This window comes from Trematomus bernacchii, unplaced genomic scaffold (genome assembly GCF_902827165.1).
Source record: "Trematomus bernacchii unplaced genomic scaffold, fTreBer1.1, whole genome shotgun sequence".
Taxonomy (NCBI): Eukaryota; Metazoa; Chordata; class Actinopteri; order Perciformes; family Nototheniidae; genus Trematomus; species Trematomus bernacchii.
Genome location: NW_022987656.1, coordinates 7160480 through 7175455, shown reverse-complemented (window position 1 = coordinate 7175455; position 14976 = coordinate 7160480). Strand labels below are relative to the sequence as shown.

At 39.6% G+C, this 14976-nt stretch overlaps 2 protein-coding genes across 2 annotated transcripts; one reads left to right on the top strand and one right to left on the bottom strand.

Annotated features, from left to right (window-relative positions):
* Window positions 1–433: 433 nt before the first annotated feature.
* Window positions 434–4164, bottom strand: lamtor3 (late endosomal/lysosomal adaptor, MAPK and MTOR activator 3). Its single transcript, XM_034135312.1, has 7 exons — window positions 4055–4164; window positions 3453–3485; window positions 2913–2947; window positions 2776–2834; window positions 1505–1638; window positions 1306–1369; window positions 434–689 (listed from the first exon to the last, which is right to left on the bottom strand). The coding sequence occupies exons 2-7, from the start codon at window positions 3459–3461 to the stop codon at window positions 616–618; spliced, it is 375 nt and encodes a 124-aa protein (XP_033991203.1). The 5' UTR covers window positions 3462–3485; window positions 4055–4164; the 3' UTR covers window positions 434–615.
* A 985-nt stretch (window positions 4165–5149) lies between these two features.
* zgc:123321 (uncharacterized protein LOC559912 homolog) lies at window positions 5150–10051 on the top strand. Its single transcript, XM_034135306.1, has 6 exons — window positions 5150–5215; window positions 5807–5929; window positions 7119–7237; window positions 7446–7591; window positions 7689–7870; window positions 9367–10051. Exons 2-6 carry the CDS (start codon window positions 5808–5810, stop codon window positions 9527–9529), a joined length of 732 nt encoding a protein of 243 aa, XP_033991197.1. The 5' UTR covers window positions 5150–5215; window position 5807; the 3' UTR covers window positions 9530–10051.
* The last annotated feature ends 4925 nt before the right edge of the window (window positions 10052–14976 follow it).

The window sequence follows — 14976 nt, the reverse complement described above, 5'->3', positions numbered from 1 at the left end:
ATTGAATGCAGAGGCATTTATGTATTATGATTAAAAAAAAATTGCAATGTTATTAGGTAGGGTATGTAGAAAACAAGAGCGAAAATGTAGACGGAAGTTTACACTGACTGTTAAATAGGTATAGAAATAAATGTTCCTTATTTTGCAATGAAAGACAATAAAACAGGAACAGAATTGACATTTCTAGCTCATCCTGTTTATTCTAATTTATGAATAATTTCCATACAATGTAACGTTTCCATATTACACTTCATAGTGTTTAGCATGTGGACGACAACATGAGAAACCAAGTGTGAAGGGTTGAACTTTAAAAATACATGAAAAGTCCTCACATGGAAAATGAATCTACGGAGAAACGGACCTTTACCTAACAAACACAGGGGTTATCAATGTGTGTTTGTACATGACAAGATTAGCGATAACAAAAGACGACTGAAGTTGTTAACAGTAAACATTTATTGGGTTTTGCTGACATTGATTGGACATATAAATATGGTTGTGTCTAAAAAGCTGATCAGAAGAAGAAAGAGTCTACAGGTAAGGCAGAAAGCAAAGTCAACAGAAGGAGAAGTGAAGAATTCCATCATGATGTGAAGTGATGAAGAGGAGGTCTGTTTATGTGACCTCCACCACCTGCCTCAGCTCCTCTATGAGGGGAGCCAACTCCTTCTCCAGACTCATGATGAGACCTGAGGACACAATGCACGTGCTTACTTCAGATTAAGCATACATTTAGTTTTGACAGTGTGTGTTCTTCCTGGTGAGGCTCAAAAAGCAGCTAAGTGTGATGAACGGAATGTTATTATCTTATAAATCTGAAGAAGGTTTATTGCCAGGCAGGTTGACGCATACAAGGAATTTGATTTGGTGTATAATGGTGCATACATTTTATATTTTAAGTCTTCAGCTCAGTCCATGCTGTGGTGCAAGTACGAATCTGGCATGTGGTTCCTTTAAGAATATAATAATGGCTACACTGGTCAAAAAATAATCTAAAAATGAAAAAAAAAGTATTATGATTCTTAATCTGATCACTTTAAAAAGGCTGACACATGCTGACTTAAAAGATCCCGTTGTGTGTTCTATGTTCATTATTGTTTACAACATGTTGCTAACCCCATGTTGCTACCCCATTCTTTTCCTGGATTGTCAGAAAAAGTGATTGTAAATGGAAGATGTATAAGGTTTCTTCAGTTGCAGAGCTTAAACAATCTGAATGTTGGATGAACTTGTTGGAAAAGATCCCTGATCATTGATCATATCTGTGCTTGATTATTCTTGACTGAACCTTTGAAGACTTTGTACCTGTGTTGGCGTTGCTGGCGGCGATGAAGCTGATGACCAGCGGTAACCTGTTGAACTGCACAATCTGATCAACACAGAGGAAACACAAGTTAGGCTTGGGGTGTTAGTGCAGGATTTACAGTGTGTGTCAGCAAACAAAGCATCATGAAAACAAAGGTGTGTGAGCTGCTGGTGTGCAGTGTGCAGACGGAGCAGAGACCTGGTAGGTGTTGTAGTAGCAGATGATGCTCTTGTTCTTGGACAGGCCCAGCTTGCTGCCCTGGTCTGTGGCTAGAGCGAAGGTGGACAGGAAGCCCGGCCTCAGAGCGTGCACCGGGGCGTTGTCATTGGCAACTGCAGGGACACAGAGGCAATGTTACCAACAACAACCAGCCAGACAGGGAACTGCTGCTCTCCCAGACCGCTGATGCAACCTACAACTCACTTTAAGTCAAACACACTACCGACACAACTCTGACAGTCCCTTGCTGAATCTGACTGATCCATTCAACACATTGATAGGAAGGCTGAAGAACGACATCAGGAAGGTACTGTATGTAGCTTAATGTTTTATAACAGTCGGCTATTTCTTTTTTATGTAATGCAAATCTACACCATGCGACTTAACACAGAAGAGTTATATTGTATATTAGTGTTACTACATACCAGAATTAAAACAGCGCTTTACTTCAAGTTGACAGAAGCACGTCTTAATTAAAGTGTAATGAGCCAGACAGGCCTATATGTATTTTGTTTCTTTAATAAAAAGGGTTTATTCGGTTTTATTTGATATGAGAATATGTAGGCTAGGGCTGGAGGAAATTATTTTTAGGCTTGCACAGTTCATATTTAATTTTTTGCATGCTGTAATTCTGCCATTGAGGGGGCTCCGTTTTATCTGAAATAGCCTACTGTTCAGCGAAATATAAATCCACATGCCTTAATGATGTCACTCTTTGTATAGCCTTCCTATCAATTGTTCATTTTGAATTCCTCTAATCTGTCCGGGACAACAACATGTTCCTGGACACATTGACCAGCAGCTTTCTAGGTAAAGGCTGGTGTAGACTGTAGGATTGTTAGTTAGGAAAGCAATATTCTATATTCCAACTAATAACAGATAACACTAAGGAGAGTATGCTAAATATCACATGAGTGTTGGACTTTCACCAGGCCACTGCCATCGAGTGTTTATGGAACATTTAGATAACTAGGACCATAGGTGGAATAACAAGAAGCTGCCAGCAGACAGAGGAAGTCAGAAGTAGTACTGGATGCTGTTCTCAAAATGGCTCACACAGGAAGTAAAAGAAACAGAAAGCAAATCTTTTAGAAAGGGAGAGTTCTCTGTAGCCCACAGCAAAACCACAATATCATGGATAATTGAGGTGATCCTTTACTGTGGTTTGCAGTGGAAGAAAGTAGAGGAGAGGAAAAGGAGTACACTCATTGTCCAAGATGAGAGTGGAAAGGTTCAGAAAGGTTTCTTACCTTTAATAACTGGGACTCCATCCCTGTCTGTCACCACCACCGCATGCAGACCTTCCACACTGAAGGAAAACACAGAGTAGATGTTACACATGACCCTACACAATACATCCTTAAAGCTGGGCATTGGTTATACACACCTTTGCAGCTGTTTGTACAGGTATCTCTTCAAATCCTGTAAGACAAATGTGTTGGATGGAAAACAACAAGTTAGACACATGATAACAACAAGCTGTCTGTCAGTCTGACACAGTCAAAGTTAGCCAGAGAAGGAAGAAGTATTCAGATCCTTTACGTAAGCAAAAGTATTAATACCACACTGTTAGAATATTCTGTTGTCATTGAAAGTCCTGCATTGGAAATGTTAATTAAGTATAATTAAGATTATTATCAGCAAAATGTTGTTTAAGTATTAAACTTAAAAGTTACACAATGCAGAAAAATCTAAATGAAATGAAAAAATAACTCAAAATGTGTCAAATTAAAGAAATAAATCTACGTGTTTATGTTAATTTATCGACTAAGCAATTGTTCTATAAACTGTTGGCTAGTTTAATTTATGACCAAATATCATACTTTGTGTTTTTCATACAAAAATCTTTATTGTAAAGTAACAAGAAGTCATTGATTTGTGTTTTTTAGATGTGTTTATATTTGTATTTATATGCTCCTTTTCTCACATCAGCCATGATGATATGCAGAGCGGTCGGCAGCTGTGGGGAGAAACAGGCTCATTAGAGTTAAAGTTAGCTTCAGCGTGTGTTTATTTAACCGGACTGTATGAAGAAACAGAATACATTACACTGATGTTAGCTTTACCGTCTGTCAATAAGCTAACTGTATACAGAATAAAGGCTCCATTAGAATTCTCTGTCTCATAAGTTAAATGAGGAGACACAGGCTTCATTAGAGTAGCGTTAGCTTCACTATCTGTCAATATACGTCAACTGTAGGCAGAAACAAGCTTTGTTAGATTAACGTTGTCTTCATTGTATGTTAATATAAACTAAACTGGGAGACACAGGCTCTATTACAGTAACGTTAGCTTCACTTTCTGTTCATATGAATGCACTTTAGAAAGAAACAAACTCCTCGGTCAGGTTGACATGTTAGCTACTTAGCAAGATAGCAGCCGATATTTATCTCTTAGGTTTGTTCCTATAATAATAAAGTTAAACTAGTGCCTATAGTTAGGTTGACCTGTGCATGCAAAATTAATCTGAAATGCTATATTAACAAACTACACAAAATACAATATAAAACATGAAATGGGTTCACATACCTTACACTCTTCACGAGAGGCACTACCACTAATCACATGACAGCTTGTTTTGTTTCCGGCTCTGAAAGAAGTGTTGAGGAGAGTCGCTGCTGCGTAACACGTGACCGCAAACTGCGCACTGCGCTGCTTTCTTCTTCGTTGGTATTAATAGCGGATTACAGCTTTAATTAAAGGTGTCTTCCGCAACCTACTGTACCGGAGTGTGTAACAGCATGAATTATTATCAACTTTCTCATTACATTTAAGACATTTCAAAACACTTAAATCATGGATTTATATAAACAAAAAACATATTTCCGGATATGTTTGCTTTGAGCCTGAATTTAATGGACCAACTGGCCAGATGATCAAAATGCTTAGACTTTGTTCATGTATATGTTTAAAGGTGGGGTAGGTACATTTGAGAAACCGGCTCGAGATACACTTTTTGTTATATTCCATGGAATGCTCTTAACATCCCGATAGCAATGAATATCTCAAGTGCTTTGACAAAAAATCTATAAAGAAATGTCATCTGTAGAAGCCGTAGTACTGTAAAAAGCACGACCAATCATTTTAGCCGGCCCGGCTAAAATAACTGGATGGCCTACCTGCTTGTCAGCCTTCCATCTGTGCACAAACTTATCTCGTGCCCTCATTGGTCATGTGCGCGTTCATGTGTGTTGGAGGAGGGGCTCTGTAAGGAAGTGGCAGATCTTTTCCGGTTGTGTATTTTCAAATTCTAGCACACTCGAGCTGGTTTCTCCAAAATTACCTACCCCACCTTTAATTGCTTTAACAATCTTATACAAATAATTCTTTAAAAAAAAAGACCAAAATCAAACCATCTAATGGATTTGTAATACTTTGCCGAGCCACTGAATCCCATCCTAAATGTTATGGTTATACAGTACCTTTCCAGCAATTCATGCCACTAAAATGGCAAATATGTCTTTATATACTTTTGCAATATTTGTTTATATAGGTATATAAAGTAACCCTTAACTCCTGTAGAAACAGAATAAAGAGGCGCTGAGCAGTTGTCATTTCCCTGGGACCAAATCCCAAAATAGCCCACTATTAATAGAATATTGGACCAGACTGGACTTCCCATGCTGTGAGCTCTGGAAACACACACTACTGTGAGGGAGACAGCCTACTGCGTATTGCAAGCACAAACAGGTGAGTTCTCTGAGAAAACAAAAGGTTTGATCATAAAAACTAATGTGCTATTAAATATGACCACTCAAGTTCTCCATATGTCAGAATTAGACTTTGTTCAAGTCAAATAACATTGATGTAAACTCGACCAGAGATTTAATGTGGAGGGAAAATGAGGTCGAATAGACATGTGTTATAGCTTTTGGACTTGTAAAGCACTGGTAATGCATCACAATGTAATAATAGCTGAGAAAGAGCCATCATTCATTTATTAATAATTATGTTTAGCTTCACCTTTGCTTTTCCTGCTATGACAAACAATGTCTGATGTAAAAAGTTCCCGTAATGTGATTACATTTTTGCAAATCAGAAAGTAAACATGTTTGGTACATGGTGGACATATTTTTACCAGAGGAGACACCTCTGTGATGCTCATCTGTCCATTCCTAATCAGGAGAGCATTTCCAAAGAGTTGACACTGACTATAATAACAACAATAAGTACAAAAAGCCAGTCAGTCCTTGATGCAGCCTAGCTACGCTAAAGGAGGATACTTTATTTCTGTTAGGACTGTGTGTGATTTTCTTGACATGATTTTGTTTGTCTGGTTAGCATGGGGGACTTCCAGCCCTTCGAGCAGGACTTCTACCAGTCAGGATACTACATCGATGACCAGGGTCACACTGTGGCCTACTATGAGACCCACAATTCTGCAGACCCTGGTTATGACGACACGTACGTTTTTGACATTGGGAAGATAACCCTATATAGAGTGGTGTTGCGGTCTTCCGGTTCCCATACCTCGAAATCAACAGTTTTTTTTAATATGCTTTTGGTTAGACGCCTGGAATAAGATCTGTGGTTTACACAAACTTAAAAGGTTTTCAGGTTTTGTTGTAGGACATAAAGTATGTCAGTAAATACTCCACTGGTGAATTTAAAAACAACGGTTACTAACAAGCAGCTAAATGAGACTTCTAAACAAACAAACAAACGTGAGACGAAGTCATGCAATCGGGATGTCGTTTGTTTATAGCCTAACATAAAGGTTTCTCTGTTTACAGCTTTTATTCCTGTGATTGCATGTACAATTCAAAAATCATAAAGTGGTGTTACTATGTGGAAATAATCATAAAGAACAAAACGTTACGCATCATAAACATATGTTTACCAAAGATATTTTTTTCTGCAATGTTCTAAAATACAATACGAAAATACCTCATCACTGCACCACTCAATAGAGCCTCTTACCACGCATGTGTGTGAGGCATGACATTAGTTTCAGACCAACAGCACATTTAGCTGTTAGATATATTAAGTGACACGCTAAAGGGTCGTACGTACTATCCTTTACAATGTCAATATGTTTCCATTCATAATACTATTGAAGGCCAGTGTCAGTCTGCTACACAATGCAAGCGCCATTTGTTTCACAATGCCCAAAGCGGACCCTCTCGGACACGCAGATATGGAACTTATAATTTGGCCCAAATGTAGCAACAAAAGATGATTGCAAGATTCAATATTTTATCAGACCTCAAGGATACACAGGATAAAAGAAAAACTCTGTTTGTATACAAGAAAACACCACAGGGTCGTTTGACAAACGTAGCGCTCATTCTGAAGGTATTTCCAGAATCTTCTAAATCATTTTCTTCTCATCATCTTGTCGAGAAAATACTCTGCATGAAGACAAAGGTATTTTTTAACCATTTCTTAAGTAAGACACCGTTTGCTGATCCAAACTAAATAGTTCCTTGAAATTATCTCCTTGATAAAATCTATATCTTTATCAAAAATAACAGGAATTATTTCAGAAAAATGTGAGGCCATTTTGGGCAGACATGTATGTAAACTGCGGGTTGATGGGTTGGCGGAGGCATACGTCCTCGAGTCGGTAATTCTTGTTTCTTGTTGTCTTCAGTGGAGCTCTTGACCCCTCCATGGAGCAGCAGTACACTGGACAGTACTATCAACCTGAAATGACTTCAGGGGAGGGCACAGAAACATATTCGCCTGAAGAGGAACCGTCCCTTCTTGAGGGTAAAACGGATTACATCAATAACTAGCCATGTTGTATTAGTTGGAATCTAGCTAGCAAATGTCTGTTCAAGGTTGGATGCAAGATGCCAGGAAACAGCTGTAGAAACAACCAATTAGTGATTAGTAGTAATTGGGTGACCAGGGGCGGAATAAAAGTAGAAAGCTTTGGTATTCCATTCTTTGTTTTCCATTTCTGTTCCTTGTCTAGAACTTGGCATCAATTTCGACCACATCTGGCAGAAGACCCTGACGGTGTTGAACCCCTTTAAGCCTGCAGATGGCAGCATCATGAACGAGACTGATCTGACGGGTCCCGTCCTCTTCTGTGTGGCACTGGGGGTCACTTTAATGATGGTGAGCTGCTAGCATGGTACTACTGCCAAACTCAACCAAGTATATGCACAGTACATATAACACATGCCCGTCTGTTTCCTTATTCTCGTACATACAGGCAGGTAAAGCCCACTTTGGGTATGTGTACGGGCTCAGTGCCACAGCCTGCATTGGGATGTACGTCCTGCTGAGTCTCATGAGCTCCCTGGCGGTGTCTTATGGCTGTGTGGCCAGCGTCCTGGGGTACTGCCTGCTGCCCATGGTGGGGGTCTCTGCAGTCGCCGTCTTCTGCTCTTTACAGTAAGTCCACTCACTGGTTGTGTGTTATAATACTGTTTTATGTGAGATTCATTGGATGATAAAAAAACAAAACAATTGTTGGTCATGGAAGGAGGTTGTAAAAGTGAAATCAGGAATTCTATCCATGAAGTTAGTGTGTCAACCTGCAAACCTGATGAAGTGCTCTGAGCAAGGCACTAACAGGATCTCTGAGGTGTTGTGTTTTAGGTATGTATGTAGGTGTTACAGCTCACATATCATACCTCTATCTTCTGATAACAGACGCATGATACAGTAGGTTAGATTGATTTGAAGAACACTATTGTTCTCGTGTTCTTGCAAAGGTCATCGGACACACATTTCTTTGGTACAGATCACAACACGGTAGGGCTGCTCGATTATGGCAAAAATCATAATCTCGATTATTTGGGTCAATAATTGTAATTGCGATTAGTAAATGCGATTATTCATTGACTTTGAAAACATCCATTTATTGTACAAATAATAATTTGAACTTTTTAACTGTTGAATTATACGTTCAGGGTAATCAACTGAAAAACCAATACAAAATAAAATAAAATAAATTATACATTCATGTCTACATTTAAATAAATAATAAATACCAATAAACAAGATCAATAAACATGTTGCAGTGCACTGTCACAACCTGAAAACTCCTTAACATATAGCCAACATTTTGGTAAAACATATTCAACATATTCCACTCAGTTAAACATTAAAGGCTGGCCCACCGTCATGGTCCGGAAGTAACAGGAAATAAATGTTGAACTACAATTTAAGACCAAATAAAAATGTTTTGGCCACCATGGCAAATGCTGGTAGGGCTGCTCATGTCATCTCTTAAAGATGTTTTGCTAGAAACACCAGCCTGTTTACATGGTCTGGTTTCAGAGATGAGCGCAGGCAGGTGACAATATTGCCACCTGTACTGAAGACTAGGGCTGCTCGATTATGGCAAAAATCATAATCTCGATTATTTGGGTCAATAATTGATATCACAATTATTAAAAACGATTATCCATTTACTTTGAAAACATCAATTTATTGGAGAAAAAAAATGTGAACAGTATGTTTTTAACAGTTGATTACCCTGAACTTGAAGTATAATTCAACTGAAAAAACAAAAATAATAATACAAAAATAATCGTTTTATTTCGATTACGTTGTTTTCGTAATCGTTGCAAGCCATAATCGTAATCGCGATTAAAATACGATTAATTGAGCAGCCCTACAACACGGCACCAGATTCACTGAGTTTATCCAAATGTGACACCTAACTGCAAGAGTTCATCAAGTGTGCCGTGCGGTAAAGCAAGTTGTTGTAGGGTCCAAACTACATCTGTGTGACTTACAGTGGGAAAGAGACTTTTATTTCAATCATTGGGTTTTACACGTTGTCAAATCAGCAAATAGCTGTCAAACTTGCAGGATTCAGTGAGTTCAGGTAAGATTGGTTTTCAGTGAAACTGCTTCAGGCTGTCTGTCTGTTTCCACAGAGGCTTCCTGGGAACAGTTCTGGCCGTACTTGGGATTTCTTGGTGTAGTCTCTCTGCCTCCAAGATCTTCATCTCCACCCTGGCTATGGAGGGCCAGCAGCTGTTGGTGGCGTACCCGTGTGCCATGCTCTACGGGCTCTTTGCACTGCTCACTGTCTTCTAATATTCAACAGATTGAATCCAGAGAACATTCTTTAATAATAAGCAACAATCTTTTTTATTCGTGCTAACAAAGTAAAAGGAGGTAAAAGTTTCAGCCCTTCGTATATGTGTATGAATATGTACTCAGGAGTATTCACAGTAAAGGGAATTGGGTGATACCATAATACACACCTAAATGGTTTTATTTCATCAATGTTTTTTTTTATTATTTGAAGAAGCTATCCTTAATACTTTCATGGTAGATTTCTGTAACTAAAAATAATACCAAAGTGACTTGTATGTTAATGATTCTGTTCAATAAATATTTATGTAGAAAGTGTATCATAGATTTCCTGGATTTCTCTGGTTCTCCTATATGTTTCATTTAACAGTTTGAATAAAAGGAAAAAGAGGAGACATGCAGTAACAAACACAGCAAATGATGTAAAGATGATATCCCTCTTAGATTCATGTTTTAATGTGAGGGAGGTTAGTGTAGTGTTTGTTCACATGTTGCCTTTATGTTTACAGCTCTCCTTACTTAGCCAAGTATAACAATGTAAATAAAACCTAATTGAAGTTCAGTTTCTTTGTTATTTAATATATAAAGACTATATATTATTGAATTACAAGATTAGATATACTTTATTTGATCTAAAATATTGATGTGTTCAAATGCTCTTCTAAACACAACTGAAAGTCCATGAAAAGTTGTCTTCCTGTTTTTGTGAATGAAGCGCCATCTCCTGGTTAAATCCTGAAATTGAAAATCTGGCAACGCCCTCTTAGAAAATAGTGGGAGGGCTTAACATTCCCAGATACTGGTCTTTGGCAGGTCTTAGGCAGGAAGCTGGAAGGTAGCAGGCAGGAAGCTGTATGCTGGAGTCTGAAATAAGCTGCTCCATCTGTAACGACCACACTTTTTTAGAATGAGTGATAGTGCCAGTCTAACCCCCTCATAATCCTGACAAATATGTTGCCTACTACTTTTAAGCAGTAATAAGAGCAAATTGGAAGATAATAAGTACAGGTTGCTCACCAACTAGTTTATACTTTTCTTCCAACCACAGAATGCCAATAAGATGACTACCTCCAGAGGGCAGCCTCACATCAGTATTCATTGTAAGGTGGGACCAGACATGTGTTACTTATATCCCACAGTTCATCTTGTGTGTGTTAAAAGAGTTTCAAGTCCTGCTCCAAACCTCTTCCATGTCAGCTGCTCTGTATATTGCAGGCAGCAGGACACTGACAAATGAAGTGTCCCACAGTGTTAAGACATGTATGTGGATGGGGTTGTGATACTTTTTTGCATTTTAGAGAATACCATTTATTACATTTGTATTTGTCTTTTTACAAATCATATGGTTACAGAGCATACACAACAGCATAAACAACTAAAATACACAAAATAATCGATATATCATAACAGAGAAAAAAAGAACAACGAATCACTTATACAGATGTCACATCTAACGAGAGGGTCATTAGTTTTGTGTTGTGTTGTATATTGGTGTATACCTCAACCATTTTTCTCAATTATCGTCAAAGATATGAACTTGATTTCTTAATCTCGTGTATTTTTTACTATTCCATTTCATTATTTTACAAGATCCTTCCATTGAGAGTTACAGTGTCTTTTAACTAATCCCTTGGAATTGTTTTATTATTTGAACTTGAATTTGAAGTAAGATTCTATTTTTTAAATTTCTTCTGGAGTCGTTCCAAGCCGTAGAATAAGTGGGTTTCTATTCATAGAAACACCATAATAGTACTCAATATTTTTCTGGACAATGCAACAATGTCTCTTTTTTTCACTCTATTACCTCAGGCTAAAAAGAAACCATTCCCTGGTATTACAGAAGAGGGAGCCACAGCATCAATTTTCACATTGTTAATCATTTCTACTCACTAAAAAAGGACACATTCTCTTGACGCCCACATATTAACTCAGGTCATTCTCAGGGCCTCTCGATGGAAATTTGACAGAAAGTTGGTCCATTTCTTGTCTTTAAAGCCATTTGTTAGTCACTGCTGTTTGCTGCAGGACCCTGCTGTATGAGTCGTGGTGTAATCCTGAGTTAAAGTGTGCAGAGGAGGATGTGGACATGTGGAGCTTTCAGAGGAAGAAAAGGAGCTCGTTTCTCACACAGCCAACATGATGTATGGCGGTGTGAGCGCACTGTGACACTTGCACAGTCAGTGATGTTCTGCAGACACCTTCTCTGAGAGCAGGGAGAGGGCCGGGGGAGGCGGGGCGAGGGGACAAGATGTCCACACAATTCACTGTGATATTAACAACGGGTAACTTCTAAGGTCCTGGTCCAATCAGGCAGGTGGATCCAGTCCCTGAGGTGCTGCTCCAGCTGACGGGGGGGACCCCGAGGCCACCATCTCTCTGGGTCTGAGCACAACACTCTCTTACTAATGTGTGACACTGAGCACAGGCTGTTTTAAACATTTCAAGCTGCACTCGACAAATGTTAAATAAACAATGACACAATAGTCCCTAAAATACCCTCTAAAAAGAGTCCTAAAACCGAATGAGTTAGCATTTTACAACTTCCGGGTCCCTGTAGTTGATGGTTAGCTGCCTGAAATAAGGTGTGTGGTTAACACAAGCTAAGAGATGTTCATGTTTAGTTATACGACATCAAATATGTCAGTAATATCTTAGTAACAGTGGTAAGCACTAAATGAAACTTCTAAACGTCACCATGTCCATATTAGCCGCCTTTAGCTTAGCTTTTTACTTCTGGTGATTGCATTTATGTTTCAAAAATCATAAAAGTGGTATTGATATGTGGAGATTATGCTAAACAAAATGTGTAAGTATCATAATAGTGCGTTTGCCACAGAGCTTATTTTCTGCAATATTCCGAAATCCAATGCTTTTGGTTTAGGGAGCCCTGTGATTCTAACTTCTGGTTCGGACTACAAATATACATCTGCACTGCACCACTCTTATGGCGCATTTCCACTACAGCGCGCAGCCCGGTTTAAGAGGGCTGTGACGTCAGCGGCCCGTCTTTGGTTGCGTTTCCACTTGGCCTAGTACCGGCCGGCGGGTCCTAATTCACAGTTTTTCTGGCCTCATAAAATCGTGGGTCTAGGGCCAGAGACAACGAGGCTGAGTCGGGCTGAGTATGCTAAACTAGAGAGAGCGTCGCTGGCAAGGGGGATACAGCTACAACAAGATGGACATATTTGACCGTGATTTAATTGTAATACACGTTTTCAAAATGATGCCGAAGTAACAACATACTGATACCGGTTAGTAAAAACCATGAATTAATGCTTTGTCAAGTCTGCAGACAGATGGCAGGCGAAAAACCTTTTAAAATGCTTGTTTTCTAAATGGAGATTGGCTAAGCTAACGCAGTATATGCTCTGACCGTCCACACTCACAACAACGGCCTATACAGACATAAATAAAGCAGCGACTGTATTCACCATGACACAGGAAGTCTGTGGTTTGTACTTGTTTAACTTTTGTCTAGTTTCTGAACATATATAAGGAGCTGTGAGCTCTGAGTGCTAACAGCTAACGGCTGTGTTGTTTTTCTGGGGTCCTCTGAAGATCACGTCACGGCTCCGCCTACACTGCGTTACTATAGATACTGCCCCAGTTCCTAAACTGTAATGGAAATGCGCCATAAAGTGAGCCAGTCCTAACGAGGCCCAGCCATACCGAGCGGGGCCGAGCGAGGCCGTGTAGTGGAAACGCGCCATTATATCCTTGATTTAGGCTTCTATTCCAACAGGTTGGTTATCTCAAATAAACAACAAAGATGAGATGTCTGTCTGTTGGAACCATCCACCTCCGCTTACAGACCCACTTCCTGCTTTAACCATGTACTGTGACACAGTTGTCCCGTACAAATCCAGAAATATTTGGATGTATGATTTTCTTCATTTCGCAAAGCCTTGTGCACTTGTACACCTAAGCCACATATCAAGCCTGTGATTGGTTGGTTCTGCTTTAGGCCTTTTAAAAGAGGAAACATGCAACATGCTTGATCCTACCCTCACCGTATGACTCAGAGAAGACGTGTTTACTTTAGTGAGAACACACTCCCTACGGAGAGGATTCAGAGCATGTGAGGGAATATGAGTGTGTGTTTGACTGAAGGAGGAGGACAGTCCCACGGAGGGACTGAGAGGAGCAGGCCCAGTCTCTCTTCTCCTCAATGTTTGTACGGGTTAAAGCAAACACATCCCTCTGGCCAAGCAGTAGGCCGAAGACAAGCGCTCCCTGGGCCCCACCGAACCCTCCTGCTACTCCACACTAAACTCTTCCAGATGATGGATGTGCTCTCTCCTCTCAGAGACTCGCTCCTGCTCACCTTTCATTAACCGGAGCAGAGAGACGGGGATCTCCGCTCGCTACACTCCATGACAAATGACTGAGTCAGTGGACTATGAGCTACAAGAAAGACCTGCTTAATCTTATGAAGAACAGGTCGCCTTGCTGTTAAGGTGGTGAAGGCGGGACCTGTTGACTTCTAAATGTGTTGAATATTTCAAATCTTGGCAAAGGACCAGAACATTTGAGTGTGATCGGCTGGAGATTGCTCAAGTCTGTTAAACTAGGATACATCCGCAGCATAAGTGCATTGGTGTAATGGACCATCTTACATTGGAGGAGGCCATTCGTAGCACAGACTGAGGAAGAGTGTCCGAGATATATAAAATATGCTGCCATTGCTCATTTGATAACAACGTTCTAATTCTTGCTCCCAAGAGTTTTATTTGCTTTGGGTCAAAAGCCGATAAGTTACCAATGAGTAAAATACGAAACAAGTGAGACCTAGGAAGATCAAACTTGTTTAAGAAGCTCTTAAACGTCTAAAAGAAGCTCATAGATAGATGCAGTTATACCCAAGTCTGTGCAAAAGGGTAACAATAATGAACCAGGTGTATCCTAACCCATCAGAGAGCGGAAGGCCAATCACTTTCTCTGTGAGAAATGAGAAGCTAACCACTCTCACATAATCCTTTGAACAAATGTAGATGATAGAGCATGTCTACAGATTACATCTACTGTGTGTAACTGCACTATCAATATATGGAAGTATCTTGACAACAAAATGTTTGAGAGAACAAAATTAATTCCATGCGCTATTCAGTCCACGGGTCATGGACAGAAGTCATGTCTCCATAGTCCTTGAGACGCCATAGGACAATTTATAGAAGACATTTTCCTGTACCCCAATATGCCTTATCATACAGTATGGCTTACAATTAAACATATTGTGGGTGTGTAGATCTGCACTATACAGTAGATTGAAGTTCAGCAAAACCCGCAGCATGCCTATTCTGAAAACTGTCATTCTGAATGGAGCCTCAGGCCATATTGAATTTCATGTTCTTTTCTTTTTGTTTGAGCCGTTTTTTCCTCCATAAAGTTGGATCACAGTGAACCCAATACCATGCAGGCTCATTGTGGAGAGGTACTATCTCATTCAT

Bases quoted from the DNA above. Each gene is read 5' to 3' on its own strand.
- lamtor3 (XM_034135312.1), bottom strand. The intron at 1,370-1,504 runs GTCTCTGCTCCG...TGTGTTGATCAG, and splicing joins GCTACTACAACACCTACCAG to ATTGTGCAGTTCAACAGGTT. The intron at 690-1,305 runs GTACAAAGTCTT...TTGTGTCCTCAG, and splicing joins CGCCAGCAACGCCAACACAG to GTCTCATCATGAGTCTGGAG.
- zgc:123321 (XM_034135306.1), top strand. From the start codon at position 5,808: ATGGGGGACTTCCAGCCCTTCGAGCAGGACTTCTACCAGTCAGGATAC. The intron at 5,930-7,118 runs GTACGTTTTTGA...TGTTGTCTTCAG, and splicing joins GACCCTGGTTATGACGACAC to TGGAGCTCTTGACCCCTCCA. The intron at 7,238-7,445 runs GTAAAACGGATT...TTCCTTGTCTAG, and splicing joins GGAACCGTCCCTTCTTGAGG to AACTTGGCATCAATTTCGAC.